This window comes from Lissotriton helveticus (genome assembly GCF_964261635.1).
Source record: "Lissotriton helveticus chromosome 1_1 unlocalized genomic scaffold, aLisHel1.1 SUPER_1_unloc_55, whole genome shotgun sequence".
Classification (NCBI taxonomy): Eukaryota; Metazoa; Chordata; class Amphibia; order Caudata; family Salamandridae; genus Lissotriton; species Lissotriton helveticus.
In genome coordinates, this window is record NW_027611698.1 from 1,217,187 (window position 1) to 1,233,678 (window position 16,492).

Genomic DNA, 16,492 nt, shown 5'->3' on the forward strand with positions numbered 1-16,492 from the left:
GGCTGGGAGTTGACAGGTGGTGAATAGCAGGATGACCCCTTAGTGGGAGGTGGGAGTTTCCCTGAATGATGCATCAGGCTGTGCTCTGCCTCCACAATGCTGGCTCCGCCCTCCTGGGGAGCGACTGATGACTCAGCCTGCACCTGGCCCAGGAAGGACCGAAGCTTGTCAACAAAGTGCTCCTGGCTGCCCCTGTCCTCACAATGCTGGCTCCGCCCCCCTGGGGAGCGGCTGATGTGCCTGCCCTCACACTGAATGCAGAAGCAGAAGTACCCACCACAAGTGCTCAGGGACTGAGAGCAGTTATGCAAAGGCCCCCCTGGCCTGTAAGAACAAAAGAAACTGGGTATAAAAGTAGGAGCCCTGCTCCTTGTAAATGAGATCCTGTTTGCGCTACAGAAGAAACTCTGCCCGAAGAGAAGGACCTGGAAGGACTACAAGGACGTGTGCTGTCTCTGGCCTGTGTCTGGTGCCTTGCTGCAGAAGGAGAGAAAAAGAAGAGACTACAAGAGACTTTTGCTTTTATTGAACTTTGTGCCAAACTTCTACTAAAGATCTCCAAGGGCTTGCTGTGGAACTTGCCCCCTGACCAGCGCCCCAGGAACAGTGGGCGCTACCCTCCCTGATCAAGGAACTGCTGTGTGTACTGCTCGTCGCTGCAGCGCTGACAGAGGAGTCTGAGAGCGTTGTGCGTCCCTGCCACGCTCCCCGTGATCCAGGACATCGGTATTCCCCCCCAGCACCGTGACAGGGGCCCAAAGTAGACCGCAAGAGCAACGTGCGGCCCAGCCGCCGCTGGCCCGAACACCGTGACTGCATCTGCCTGTGAGCCCCGAGAGCAACGTGAAGGAGGACCCGTCTGGTCCCAGCACCCGAGTCGACTGCGCCTCGCGCCGTAGACCCCTCTGCAAAGACGGACTGCCGCCCTGTGTCAACCCCCCTCCGATCGGCATCCTGCCCGATAGCTCAGCAGTGAGCGCACAGCTGCAACCGGCACTTTGGCTGGGTACGTCCCGCACTTGGGGACCGTACTGCCATTGGCCGCCATCACACAGTCGCCTCCTTCAGGGTCGGAGCGAACTCCAAAGGAAGGACCCTGCCGCCACCGATCACCGCCGCCCCGGGTGACCCGTGACCTGCCCAGCCTCGAGCCGCAGCTCGCCTCGCCTCCGGGGAAGCAACGCGACGTGGGACAGGCCCCCCTTTCAGCCGTCCGCTTCACAAAGAAATCACCAAACTTAAGGTACTGTGCGCTGTTCAAAGAACTGTGTGCCTCGATTGAGCCGGAGTGTGTGCGCTAAGAGTCGTGCGCTTCACACCCCCTCCTACGCTCGAGTCGCACCGTGCACTGAGCCCTGCCTCGACTCCCTGGCCCTTGCCCTTGTCTGGGCTGCATCGTACCCTGACCAGTGGGGAACGTACTGAGAACAGTGCGCCTCCGCTCCACGGAACAGTATGCCCCGCACCTCCGGTTCGCAAGGACCGCACTGTACGCCGCTCACGCGAGATGCGTGAGGTTTAGGGCGGGGCCGCGGAAGAGAGCCGAACGAAGCGCACAGGAGCGCCGCAAAGCACCCAGAAGCGCTAGAAGGCACATTACCTTACGAAAACTGGGCAGAAGGCCCAGAACATTGCCTACTGAAGAACTATCCCTAATGCTAAACAAGAACTGTGACATTGCTTAAAGTAACTGGAACCTCGCATTTTTAAAGTAACAAAACTGTATTTACAAGTCAGCTTCTAAAAAGAATATATAAAGAGAATATATTTTTTACAATACAGTTTGGTGTCATTGTGTGGTGGGTTGGTGGTGATGGTGTGATACTGCAAATGTTTAACCCTATGTGCCCCAGAGATTAGCCTAGACTGCTTGCGCCACACTACCTAGAGGGTAAGCAGAGGTTGTTCTTGAAGGTAATCCTTAGCCCTGACGTGGAAGAGAGGGTCCCTGCTTGTCGCCAGTGCTGCACTGCGCCAACCAGAGACTCCCCTTTCCAACAACCACCCACATCTGCATGGCACAACCCCTGTTGGCTCTCTGCCCTGGTGAGCCTGCCCTCACTGACAGACCACGCACGCAACCTCGGCATCATCCTCAACTCCTCCATCATCATCATGACCTGCCAGATCAACTCGATTGCCTTCACCAGCTACAACTGCCTACTGATCCAAAGCAATACATTAAAATGGATAACCCCCCCAATTCACCAAAATGTCAACAACGCACTCATCACCAGCAGACTGGACTATGGCAACACCCTCAACGCAGGGAACTACCAAACGCCACAACACAAGCTCAAAAACATCCAGAAGGGAGGCGTGGCCAAGATGGCAATCTGGTAGGTCGTACTTCTCTGGGGCTTCCCGCTTCTGGCCTTCCTGCCCGGTCCTAACCCAACCTATAACCCCAGCACGAACGCTCTCAGTGGCGAAATGTGAAAGCCGAGACAGCGGTAAACAGATGCCTGGTAATTTCATGAACTCCGGTCCCGTTCTCGGCCTCTGGGCGTCTCGGAATATGCAGACGACGGTGTAAGAAAATGGCACCGGACCAGTGAGACTGTCCCGCCGGCAGGGCTGATACCCAGAGGGCCCGCAGAAGCGGTGGGGACGAGAATCAACCATTGGAGTCTACAACAGCATTCCCGAGGCAGATCTGGCCGGGGGCGGAGAGGAGCAAGGCCAGCGACCAGCCTTCAGAGGCAGCGGAGCTAGTGAGGGGTCTCCGGAGGATGCGCTGCGGGTGCCCAACGTTGGTGGCGACGGAGCGGAGGGAGGAGGAGTGGTGGGCCCCGGCCGTCCACGGTTGCAGTGCCGGGCACAAGGCTGATACTGTCCAGATACGGGATAGACACTGGGGCCTCCAAGGAATTCTGAAAGGAGCGACGGGTCGACATGTGCTGTTTCCCGATTGAAACCCGCTCCTGGGACTGCTGACGGAGCGGTGGGTCCTACTCCCGGGACTACGCCAGAGGATTATGCGGAGGAGCAGCATTGAGGCCGTGAGGAGGGGAGAGCAAGAGTAGAGCGGCTGCGGAACGGCTGCGGAGCGGCGGGGAGACATCTAACTGTCCCGGGCCATCGTCTTGAGGTGCTGTGGAGGTGGGGGCCCCCAGGAGACGGCATTCAGTGGAGGCGGCGGCGGCGGTGGAACCCTCCCCTGGCGCAGCCATACGGAGCCTGGATCGGCATGCAGCCCCCGCGTAGTGGATTTCGCACCAAGGGAGCAAAACATGTCGGCGTGCGGTTGGCTGAACATTACCAGCGGGCAAATTAGAGGAGACAAGACCCCCCTAAGAGGCAACAGGGTGCAACTGATCCGATCCAGGCCTATTCTACAGTGCGCAATCAAAGTGTCTAGAGGTGAGCTTGGGCATCTAGTAGAGGTGACTAGGGAGGGCCACTGACCATCCCTAAGAGCGGGGGTACACGCAGCCGAGGCCCAGAGTGTTGGGACCGAGCCAATAACGACGTACAAAGACTCTCGTGGGCCTAGAGACAGGCGGAAGACAATCCCCCGGCTAAAGCACTGAACTGGTGGAGGAACTCCCAACTGAATATCGAGGCATTGAATGCCTACCCGTCCTGAGCAATCAGGAGGTGGGGGTTGCGACGAGGTGCCCACACAAGTATAGACTAGGCCGCTGTGCGGAAATGGGAGCCGTGAAAGTAGAGTATACGCAGCCTTAAGTATACAGGCGCCAACACTCAGCCAGAGCAGCCGGCTGGCGGTGAAGGGAGGCACTGCTTACACCCACCGACCAAAGGGGGGGGGCCTCTTACGAGACAAAACTACACGGAAGGAAGCAGGAGACGAACGCAAAAGACCACAGCACACCGTGAATACAAGTGGGTTCCACTTACGAGCCGGGTAGCGGAGGTGCTGAAAGCAGAGTGAAATCCAGATGATTAAATCGCGAGGGATCTTGGGGCGCCCCCCACCCTTGACGGATGATTCGGGGATGGCTTCAGTGGGGAAGAAAGGGGAACGTTCCCTGAGGAACGTGATCACTAAAGGTCCCCCCCCACCCCCCTGGTGACAAAGAAAGTAGACTGTCCACCAGTCCGATAACAACTGCGGATACAGACGATGTTGAGGTCCCTATTACACGTTCCTTCCTGGAATCGCTCTTCGACGTTCTAAGAGAGGACTTCCAAACACTTAAAGACGAAGTGAAGAGCGAAGTGCAAGAGACCCGCAGGGATGTAGATGTAGTTGGAGAGAGAGTGGCGGCCAAAGAGGACTGGGGAGCCACCAAGGGAGAAGAAATTGAACAACTCCAACAAGAATGGCTTCGCCTGCGTGACCAACAACTAGATTTGCAGGCACACACTGAAGACTTCGAGAACCAATCGAGATGGAACAACATCAGCATCCGAGGAGTTCCCTCAAAAATGGAGGGGCCAAATGTAACCCAGTATCTGCAGGGTTTGTTTCAAAACATTCTGGGGGAGAACCAAGACTTCTAGATTTGCATCGACAGGGCCGATCGGGTTGGACTGCCTAGACGAGGGCCGGCTCCTCCCCCGGACAACAGGGCCCATCGAGTTGGACTGCCTAGACGAGGTCCAGCTCCTCCCACGGACATCCTTGCCTTTTTACCCGGCTTCCCACTCAAAAAAAGAATATTGCGGGAGGCCTGGTCGAAAAAACATATCAAGGACAGCATGTGGCCTTATACCAAGACCTGGCCTACATCGCTCTGCAGAAGAGAATAGCTTTCCGCGAGGTGACAGCTCACCTGAGGGAACAAGGAGTAGCATATTCCTCGGGCCACCCCTTCAGTCTGATTTTTGTGCTGAACGGCAAGTTCCATCAACTCCGATCCTTGCAAGAAACGTGTCCACTATTAGGACTTGAGCCTCACAGTCCGGAAGAACCACTCAGTCAGACGCAGACCTCGCTGTGCAATGGTTGGAAGAAGGTGGGCCGTCGACGCTCACCCAATCCCAAAAGACGTCCAAACTTGAACACTGTAGCGCAAGAAAGGATGGCAGCTCTTGAGACGGTCCAGAAGGAAACCACAGCGACGACCCACCCACGAGTCCTATGACAGGGTTTGATTAGCTTTGTCAATGCCAGGTACTTTGGTGGGTGGGGGGGGAGATGGGGTCCGGGACGATTGGTCCACACACTACCCCCGATTTTCTACTTACCACATGCCCACATCGTGGCATGATGGGTAATAGACCGAAATGGAACTTTGGGGTTTTCAAGTTGGGGTTAGGGAGGGTGGTAGGGAGTTGAGGGGGAAGACTTTCGGGGAGGGGGTGGGGGGTTCTTGTTGGGGGTAGGGGGGCGGTGGGGGAACCGGTGTGCTGCGACAGATGGGGACCCTACGGTCAATGTATTAGGCTGAAAAGAAGTGAAGTGACAATTTGCAACGAGTGAAAAATGGAGCGGAAAGCGGGAGACAGGCCCACTGGGGCACGAGGGATGTGGCGCACGTTAACCTGCGGCTGGATGAGGCCTTCTAAGGCCTTCTAACACTCACACTAGAATGTGCAGGGGCTTGTGGGAAGCCACATTCAATGTTGGAGCTGCAAGGGAGGAGAGCAATTTCACTGACAAAGACTCAGTGGTCTTGCTCGTCTGTCCCCGCAGCGAACGTCATTTAGTAGGGGTCAGATTGCTGAAGATTCGCTGAGTGAGTTGTGAGGTGCAATGTGTCTACGCATGATGTGGTCACATCAGACACACCATGCTGCATAATGTTGACAAGCATAGAGTGCTACTTTGGTTGACACGCTGCACTGGATCAACACTTAGCAATGTGGTGCCAAAGCTGGCCCAATTTTGCAAGAACCGTGTGCGGGTTGACGTATATTTGTGTTCAGTAAGGGTGACTGTAGATGTAGAATTCAAGCCATTGTGCGCGTGAGCTATGTGCTGGCCAGAATCTGGAGTTAAATTAGCAGTCATCCATAAATTTGTGAACCGTAGCTACGCTGCCCCTGTACATAGTTTGTGTGGTAATGAGTTTGGGAGGTAAAAAGACACAAAGAAAATTGTACAGCTCCAGAGTGTCAAACACCACAAAGCTCTGTGTAACTGTCCTTTTCAAACTGCAGAGATGCCATCATATACAGAACAAGTTTCTCATGCCAGCGTAGAAATGGTTCCTTGAGATTGCATGACACTCATATGTGCATGCCTGCCAGCAGTGATGTTTTGTGTGGTCCGCCTCTCCATTTTCTTTAAAAGTTTCGCATGTCTGCGAAATCTCCAATTAAAAAAACACAAGCATTTGCAATGCAATTACCTTTTAGCTGGAAATGGTATAGTCCAAAGCTGTTTTTAATACAAAATCAGGACCTTCGGTGGTCATATCACTGAAAATACAAGATAGTGAAATAGAGGCAGTTGAACAAGCAGAAACCAATTTTGGTATTTTACTGACCTTTGCTGGTCGGTTTCTATCAAAACAGTTAAATAGAGGCAGTTGAACAGAAACAAAAGTCCCTAAGAGAAAGCAGACAAGTTCTAGGGCTGATCTCCAGAGCCCACAAAGTACATACACATATAAAGTATGTACTAAAGTATGTACAAGAGGTCTCGAATGCTCGACCTAAAAAAATAAAATCTTAAAAGGGGCTTACAGCCTGCCCATTACTTACCATTCATTAGCTTTCTGGTCACTCATTTTCTTGATTCTCTCAAGTCAGCAGTATCAGGGTCATGTCATGAAGTTTCACTTTCTCTTTCCTCTGCTGTTCCCTGACGCCGGACTCAAATAGTTTCTGGCTGGCAGCCAATACCCTTCAACTTAACGCATGCTTCGCCAGTTATTTTTCTCAACTTTTACTTTTTAACATTTCATGTTGACATGTTTTCGGATGGTCTCCCCTTCCCCCCCGCATTCCTTTTGCATTGTTTGCTTCTAATCCGAGCCCCTTCCCCCACATTGCTGCTTGCACCAGCCCTGAAACATGCTCGTCGTGCATGCACTTTTCATTTGCAGAGTTTTATAATGCGCGAACTAGACCCGAACCGAATCAGGTATCAGAGCGCTTTACATATTATCCAGTTACGTTACATGAGGACACACTTTAATTTTTTTTTTAGGCACGGGGAGATTAAGTGATTTGCCCAGAATCACAGGAGGTTTTTGGCGTAGTTACCGAGACTCGAACCCAGATCCCCAGGTCCGAGGTCGAGCGCCCGAGCCGTTAGGCCAACTCCTGCCAACTAAAAATTACTTTTGTGCACTTTATGCAGAGTTATAAAGCGAGGTTTACTGCAAGCAGCAGTGGGGTATTTACTTGTAAAACAATGCAAGCCGTTCAGTAATATTACATGTTTACACAATACAGGGAGGCTACTTGGCTCTAGCAGCCTGTGGACCAATTACCACAACTTAATTGCCATTCGCTTAATTTGCGTTCTTCTGCCAAGAAACCGTGAGCCGAATTCTCAGCAGCGAATCAGCCATCTTGCGCTGCTATAAACAACATACATTTTTCTCCTCTCTCATGACAACCTCTCTCTGTTTTTTTTTTTTTCAGCGACAGCTGGCTGGAGCACATTTTTTCTCTGCTAGTGGTTTGTTCTCAGAGACCTGCGGGGATGCATTCTAGTAAATGCTAGCAAAAACCATGAAGGGGCAGAAATTAGTAGTTCTTAGAGCTGTTGAAATGTGTGTAATGCACAGCTCCATTATTTTGATGTCTAGCGATTTGAGGAGCTCAGACGGAGATAAGTGAAACACAAACATTCTAACAGAAACCAGCAAAATGAACTGAATATAAAGAAAATGTAGATATACTTAAATGAATACCCTGCCTGTCAGCTCTCTTCCAAGTTAAAAGAGGTCTAGATATGGAAAATACACAAAAGGGGCATTTTCAGCAGTGGGGACTAGGTAGTATTTGTATAGCTTCTATTAAAAACAGAAAAAGCTATAATATTCTAAGCTATGTAGCACAGTAGCTCGCACGGCTGTGCCTCATTTTAAACAAAGCCAACATATGTCGCATAGGCGAAACCTATTGGGTTTGCCAAGGCTTGTTTTCTATGGGAGGGTGTTGCCGCTATCAGTGGTTGGGAAGGAGCGGTGCTGGACCCGGCACAGCTTCTTTTCGGCTGTATTAAATTACTTTTGCAAATTTGGCTTCACCTCCTTTTTCAGGGGGTGGAAACATTCAAGCCTACACTCCTGAGTAACTTAACACTCAAATGTGGTTAATTTTTTTTTTTTTTTTTGGCAGAGTTTTATAATGCGCGAACTAGACCCGAACCGAATCAGGTATTAGAGCGCTTTACATAGCACCAGTTACGTTACATGAGGACACACTTTCATTTTAGGCACGACGAAATAATGACCAAAAGTAGTAATATCACCTACAGTAAACAGGTAAACATACACTTGTAATCACTCATACATTTAAGATACTACTGTGAATAGCCCCATATATTTAACATCTATGACTGTTGACATTTTCTGCTACATCACAATCTGTTGGAGTTAAATAAAAACTGAAGCCTTGAAGAAACAGCAGTATGTCTCGAGCCAAGTGTCAATATATTTGATGAAAGATAAGAAAGGCTTAAGATATGTGCAATCACAATAAACTGGATGAGGAGTAATTTTTAAAAAAGCTGAAATTTACAAGTGTCTACTTTTTTTCTATGCATTAGAGAAACATTTTGGAGTGATGGGTTGCAAGGAAAAGCACTGCCAAGGTTCCATGCAAACGTAAGCCCTTTCCCCGTCTTATATGCAGGCAGGACTTTAAGCAAGCTTTGAAGAAAAAAGGAGGTGCTAGTCTGAATTAGAACTCTTTATTATCCATTACAAGCATACAATAAAAAGGCATATAACGTCATTAACATAAAACTTCAGAGAAAATGGAGAAAAAAAAACGTGCTAGAGTTTGAATTAGAACTCTTTATTATCGATTACAAGCATACAATGAAAAAGGCATATAACGTTATTAACATAAAACTTCAGAGAAAATGGAAAAAAAACACAGAAAAAAGGTATCTGCTTCTCAAGCCCACCTAACCTTTGTCTCCTCAGTGTACAATACTTTGTATTACACTAGCCAATCTACAAGGCAAAACTGTATACAATATTGCGCTCAGTTAAATGGGTATCACAGCGTGTCTGCCACAATGGGATCTGCTATATACCTGTCTCTGCCACCCTCTCTGCATTCTGTTCGAAGACCTTTTCACAGAAAGTCTGACTCCGTCATTTATTAGATCATAGGAAAAATCACGACGGAATAACAACTTCAGCCATCAAAAGAAAATGTATAACTACAATTGTTAAAATAGGATATACATCTGAAAAAGTTAATTCAATAACAATATGAACGTCTTTTTAAACTGGAAAGCTGAGAATAGCATTAAAAAGCGTCACTTGAAAGAAAGGTAATATGAAAGCATTAACAAAAATAATGCATTGTTGCTATCTTGCATATGTAACACGTGCGTATAGCGCTCTTCAGAACACTCCGAAAGCAGAAAACAAGCAATATATCTTAAAACGATACCTGGCCCTAGAAACACAATCTGAATTAGAACAGGAGGACTGCAGGTCAAAATAGTCAAAGGTCACGGACCACATGAAAGATAATATCCAATGGATGGGGCGTAATCAGCAACCAATGGAGTGAGAAGCATTCTCTTTATGCTTTTCTACCCAGTTATCAGTAATCCGGATACCTGAGGGGAATTCTACTAGTTTGGGGAAGTACTCTAGTGAAGGTAAGTGGTGGTCACTGTGGGACTGTGTAATAAGGCGGTCCACTACAGGACTGAACTTTCACAGCCCCTCACATCCAAAATGGTGGCCAGAAGATGAAGTGGTCCTATCTCTCCAAGCCTTGGAACAGTGTGCAGACTGCTTCAGACTGAGTCAGAACCACGCAGATTGCAGAGGGTATCACCTGTAACACAAGGACAAGGATCCCTTTCGTTCCTGTAATGACTTCGGTTTTGCAAAATGCGTGTCCAAGTTTGATGTTGGACTTCGGGTTGGCCCTCAATAACCCATACTGCAATACATTCTGTACACTGGAATCTTTCGATGTGGTTATGTATTCATCCAGGCCTATTATTGGTAATATTAGTATAATCAATGAGGCCCATGCTTCCTATTCTTGGAATGTGCAATCTGGGAATGTGTTGTCTTTTGTAAATAAACAGAGTGCTATGGAGAGATTCTTATGTTTACATCAATTGCTTTATATTTATATTTGTGGCGAGTTATAATTTCAGACCTGCAAGACAGACCAGAAATTGTGCTACGATGCTGAAGAACTCTTTAGAATTATTTTATCTCCTCTTTAGTCTCATTTGTTGTTGTTTGTGGCAGCTGCTAGTTTTTTTGTTCCAAGGCCACCTCATTAGTTGTTTGTGGCAGCTGCTCATTTATCTTTTCCAGGGCCACCTCAGTTGTACTTTGTGGAAGCTGCTCATTTATCTTTTCCATGGCCTCCTCATTAGTTGTTGTTTGTGCCAGCTGCTCATTTATCTTTTCCAGGGCCACCTCAGTTGTGGTTTGTGGCAGCTGCTCATCTATCTTTTCCACAGCCACCTCATTAGTTGTCGTTTGTGGCAGCTGTTCATTTATCTTTTCCATGGCCTCCTCATTAGTTGTTGTTTGTGGCAGCTGCTCATTTATCTTTTCCAGGGCCACCTCAGTTGTGGTTTGTGGAAGCTGCTCATTCATCTTTTCCAGGGCCACCTCATTAGTTGTTGTTTGTGGCAGCTGCTCATTTATCTTCCCCACAGCCACCTCATTTGTTGTTTGTGGCAGCTGCTCATTTATCTTCTCCACAGCCACCTCAGTTGTGGTTTGTGGCAGCTGCTCATTTATCTTCCCCACAGCCACCTCATTAGTTGTTGTTTGTGGCAGCTGCTCATTTATCTTCCCCACAGCCACCTCATTTGTTGTTTGTGGCAGCTGCTCATTTATTTGTTTCACAGCCATTTCAATTGTTGCTTGTGGAGTTTGATCATTTATCTGTTCCATTGCCACCTCATTTGTTGTTGTTTGTGGCAGCTGCTCATTTATCTGTCCCATGGCCACCTCATTTATTGTTTGCGGCAGCTGCTCATCTTTCGGTTCAATGGCCACCTCATGTATTGTTTGTGAAAACTGTTCATTTGTCTGTTTTAAGGCCACCTTATTTATGGTTTGCGGCAGCTGCTCATCTTCCTGTTCCATGGCCACCTCATTTATCTGTTTCGAGGCCACTTTATTTATGGTTTGCGGCCGCTGCTCATCTTCTTGTTCCATGGCCACCTCATTTATCGGTTTCGAGGCCACCTCATTTATTGTTCGTGGCAGCTGCTCATTTATCTGTTTCGAGGACACCTTATATAGGGTTTGCGGCAGCTGCTCATCTTCCTGTGCCATGGCCACCCAATGCATTGTTTGCGGCTGCTGCTCATCTTTCTGTTCGAGGGCCACCTTACTCACTGTTTGTGGCATCTGCTCATTTATCTGTTCCAAAGCCACCTGCTCCAAGGTACTGATAAGCCCTGTGTGTGTTTTCTCATGCTTAGTTAGATTTATTTTCTGACTAAAACTTTTCTTGCATTTAAAACATTGAAAAGGTTTGTGCCCAGTGTGTGTTCTCTCGTGTTGAGTGAGCCTGGCCTCAAGAACAAAGCATTTCTGGCATTCAGTGCACTGGTATGGTTTTTCAACACTGTGGGTTCTCATATGTTGAGTGAGATTTGATTTCTGACTGAAGCTTTTGAGGCATTCCATGCACTGGTACGGTTTTTGCCCAGTGTGAATTCTCTCGTGTTGAGTTAGATTGGCTTTCTGAATGAAGCTTTTCTGGCAGACAGAGCACTGATAAGGCTTATGTCCTGTGTGTGTTCTCTCATGTTTAGTGCAATCAGATTTCTGACTGAAGGGTTTGTAACATACAAAGCACTGATAAGGTTTTTGGCCAGAGTGGGTTCTCTCGTGTAGAGTCAGGGTAAATTTGTAACTAAAGGCTTTTTCACATACAGAACATTGAAAGGGTTTTTCTCCAGTATGTGTTCTCTCATGTTTAGTGAGACTTGCTCTCTGAGTGAAGCTTTTCTGACATTCAGCACACTTATAAGTCTTTTCCCCCTTGTGTGTTTTCTCATGCTGAATGAGCGTAGATTTTAGACTAAAGCATTTCTGGCATTCAGAGCACTGGTAAGGTTTTTCCCCAGTGTGCTTTCTCTTATGTCTCTCAAGATGGGATTGAAATTTAAAGGTTTTCTTGCAATCAGTGCATTTAAAAGATGGTTTCTTAACACGTTGGGTTTTGCGTTTTTTATGTCCTATCTTTATCTTAATTATTTTCCAGAGTCTTGACATGTTGAGAAAATGTTCAACACTAACCTGTGAAATAAGCTACAAGAAGTCTTCTTAACGATTGCATTTAGACCATGATCACCATTTCTTGAGTTTATTATGTTGTCAACCCTATAGGAAGCCGATGTAAGTTGTAATGTTAACTTTCTCTGCGATTTCCTACTGGCTAAAGAAGAGCTTCTATAGTGGGGTTAATGCCTCCACCTTTGGGGTTTCTCATGCAGCAGCAGGTTTTACTTGTGACTGAAGCTCTCTCATTAAGTTCTTTAGAAATAAAAAAAAAACACTAAGGTAGTTGACTAGGATTTATATGTGCAATGTGGATACAGTTTACATACATATAAATTCAGGAGATAAGGACTTGTGAGGTGGCTACGTCTACAGTAGGGTTAATGCTTTCAAAGGTAGACAAGAACAACTTTAGAGCCTTTGCCGTAATCTGGGAAACAGCTATTTCAATGACGTTCTTATGTCCTGAGACTGTTCCTTTTTCCTTAATCAGTTGAGTGTACAAACTAACCTCTGCTCACTAATTTTGTAGTGATTGCTTTGGTCTAAGAAAAAGCATCAAGCTCTGCAAAGTATTCTTCTTGTTCCCAACAGAATTCCTAATGTTGCATCAGACAAATCACAAGGTTGTTTTATGCAATATGCACCATTAAGTAAATATTGACCTGTCCCCTTTCAGTTTACCACTGCATTCCATTTACGGCAGGCTATTTAAACCTTAAATGTTTTTCTAAACCACTTAAAAAAAAATCTGGTGATTTTACTTTGAAGGTTAAGTGATTTATATTGAAATATATGGAATCAGAAAGTCATTCAGTAGTTTTCTTAGCTCTCAGTTCCTCATCACTCATGGCTTCTACACATTTCTTCCTTCGTGGAACACCGAGGCATCTTCACATCTTCAGAATAAACCTTTGTTCTATGAGGAATTTTCTTACTAAACTGACATTTAACTTTTTCTGTCCAGCTTCAGGTACCTGCAGAATTAAAACCAGAGACCGTTTCTGAATGTGAATTGGTACAAAAACTTACTATTTGAACTACTTTAATGCAGAGTAATAGCAGTTTGATAGGCAAAGCAAACAGGCAAGCAACAAACATTGGTTTCAGAGAATCCCTTGTCAGCTTCGGAGGGCTGGGCTGAACCAGAGGGTCATGTTTCCAAGTCCCATACCAGGTATCTCAACACCTGAACGCTATACTAAAGGCCATTTACAGCTCATAAAACCTCAGTTTCTTCACATGGACCCCTTGCCACACTGCATCTCTGGACATCACTGCCCAATTTTATGGCAAGGCACGGAGGCCAATATTATGCATATTTCTTTAATTGCCAACTCACAGCAGCAACAGCAAACAATGCAAAGAATTTAGAATTAAAAGATAACATTCTAAAGTCAACAAGGTTCTGTGAAGGGCAGCCATATTCCTTTCTTTGTTGCTGCTCACAGCCAAGATAAGTCATGTTTCTCTGTGTGCCTGTTGGTTACCGTGTTTCGCCTGATTTTGGTCATGTTTGGGGGCTTGCGAACTTGGTTTTACTGTGCTGACACTCTGTAAGTGTATTGGTTGATCTTGAGGATGTCTTTTGCCTTCTATTTTGCCCCTCAAAATGTGTTTTGATTTGAACATTTGACGCTACACCGATGTCCGCTTTACTTTAGCGTTAGCTCAATCCATCCGCTCACACTGCTCTCTCATTAACCAATTCAGATACACCTCGTAGCCTTTCCCGATTACCTACTGGACCGTGAGTTGCCGCTGTCTCCCCCCCCCCCCTTGCCCCTCCCCTTCGCGCTAACCATTTCCCGATATGGCTAGATTTCCAGCCTTGCTAAACCCGTTACCCCTGAGCTCCCGCGTCGTATCTGACCGCTTTCCCTTCCCGCTCTTGCCGCTAAAGACCGGGAATCCTTTTCTTCGCCGCATCTGGGATGCGTGACACGGAGACAGAGACTCTCCGCTTCTTCACTCGCCTTGACCCGACTCCGCTCCTTCCTCTAGTCGGAGGCCCCCCCCCTCCGCTTTCTCGTTTACACGCGCGGTCTCTGGACTGCACTCGGGTGCACTTTTGGCCCTCTCGGCTTCCTGTTCCCAGTCACCTGACGCGACCGCCATCTTGGATAGGGACCCTGCCTATCAGACGCATGGAAAACTATCGGCCATCTTTTGGACACGCAAAAGAGCCGGTTTGACGGTTTTCCCTCGGGACTCCAGCGTCGATCCACGAAACCTTCGTGCTCCTCACATATTGATCGGATTTAACCCCCTTTTCACCAGTTTAACTCTGTAATCTGAGTTTTTAAAAACGCTTAATAATAATTACACTATACTTTACATTTATACATATATTTATATTTAAGGGTGCTTAGAGCAGCTCTAAATTGATCCTCCTTATATTCATTATGGATCAGCCAGATTTGAGTGGAGACTCTGTTGACTTAAGAATCAAGGATTCAGTTGACAAGGCAGTGTCAACTTTAGCCACGCAATTGGGTAAAAAACTCGATGATTGTATTGAGAGAATGGAGGAGAGACTGTCAAGGGACAAAGATACAGTTGCTCAAGTCTGCTCTTTGGAGGTAGACAGATCTGGTTCCATACCCTCGGGTAGTGGTGTAAAGGCCAGTAAAAAGAGGAAGCATACTGAGGAAGTACCTCAAGGTAAAATACCCTTTATGCTGAAAGGCAAGGAAAGATCATCTCATACGGAGATTACAGATAAGGCTATGAAGGCCATGAAAGGGGAACGCAAAGTTTTTATTTGCGATGAATCCTCCAGTAGTGGGGACATATTGGTCTCATGTTCCTCTGACTTTCAGACCTCCGAGGAGGAAGATGAAATAGATGCTAAAAAGTCCAAAAAAGAGAATGCGGACTCCCTCTTTGACCCCTTAGGGGAACAAATGTTTGACCCTAATTCATTTCAGCACCCTCTCACCCCTCAATGGGAACCAATCAAACACGTGGCCGATTACGTCCAGTTCTGGATAAGAAGGGAAATATCTAGAGAAGTAAGAACAAAACTGAGATCGGAGTGCCCCAGACCCTCTTTACCTAATAAAGTTGCTCTTACCCCTGAGCTCGACTCTAAAATGCTTACATTCCTCAACAAAATGGGTAGAGACCCTAGACGAGACCTCGACAAAGGTCTGAAAGGCTGTCAAGATCGTCTCTTAGACGTTTTTGGACCTTTGACCAAAATCTTCGACACTTGTGAAGACGCCTATCTACAAAATGGCATAATTGACCCAATAGATCTTCGCCAATGGATACAAAGAGCTATCTGCCTTTTAGGCAATGCTAATGCCTCCCTTTGTGTCGAGAGAAGAAAGAGCCTCCTGATGAAAATTGACCCTAAATTAGCTTCGAAAGAATCTGGCGAAAGGGCCGACGGAATGCTTTTCGGTGAAGATTTCGTTAAGGAAATGGCCAAATATGCAGGAGCCTTCAACTCCATTCAAAAAGTACAAAAAGACATTAAACGTGTTTTTGGATCGGCCGGGAGGATGCGGGGCCGTTTCCCCGGGCGTGGCTTTGGTATTTCAAGAGGCTCCTTCTCCAGAGGTGGATTTAAATCATCGTCCTCCCAATCGTCCACCTACTCCCCTAACTTCTTTCCACAAAGACAAAGAGGTGGAAGAGGAGGCAGATACAGAGGAGAAAGAAGAGGCAGATATCAAGGTATGTTTGGCAAACGACCCTTCTTCTACCATTCCAAAGGTGGGTGGCAGACTGGCCTTGTTTATAGACAATTGGAAACGTATCACGACAGATCCATGGGTTCTTCAGACAGTTTCTGGTTATGTAATAGACCTAGTTGCTCCCCCAATTCAACTAAAGGAACCTCCCCTTCTAAGATTTGCAATAGATCAGGAACATCTAGTTTCTCAGGAAGTAGAAGAGTTATTAAAGAAAGGCGTGATAGAAAAGGCAGACCCTTCTCACAGGGGGTTCATAAGCAACCTCTTCTTAGTCGAGAAAAAAGACAAGTTTATGAGACCTGTTATAAACCTAAAAGAAGTAAACGAATGGGTGATATACAACCATTTCAAGTTGGAGGGTATCCACATGTTGAGAGATACTCTGAGGAAGGGAGATTGGCCAACTCCCCTAGACCTAAAAGACGCCTACCTAACTATTCCCGTTTGTCGAGATCAAAGAGATCT

At 47.0% G+C, this 16,492-nt stretch overlaps 1 protein-coding gene across 1 annotated transcript in view; it reads right to left on the reverse strand.

The window, feature by feature from the left end:
• The window catches only part of LOC144806244 (uncharacterized), a 196,619-nt gene that overhangs the window by 74,192 nt on the left and 105,935 nt on the right, over positions 1 to 16,492 (reverse strand). Inside the window, exons 5-6 of the mRNA XM_078672641.1 lie at positions 11,622 to 13,300; positions 4,465 to 4,466 (exon numbers count right to left, since the gene is read on the reverse strand). Of these exons, the coding sequence (XP_078528767.1) occupies positions 4,465 to 4,466; positions 11,622 to 12,317 (698 nt within the window). The 5' untranslated portion in view covers positions 12,318 to 13,300. The remainder of the gene's footprint in view (positions 1 to 4,464; positions 4,467 to 11,621; positions 13,301 to 16,492) is intronic.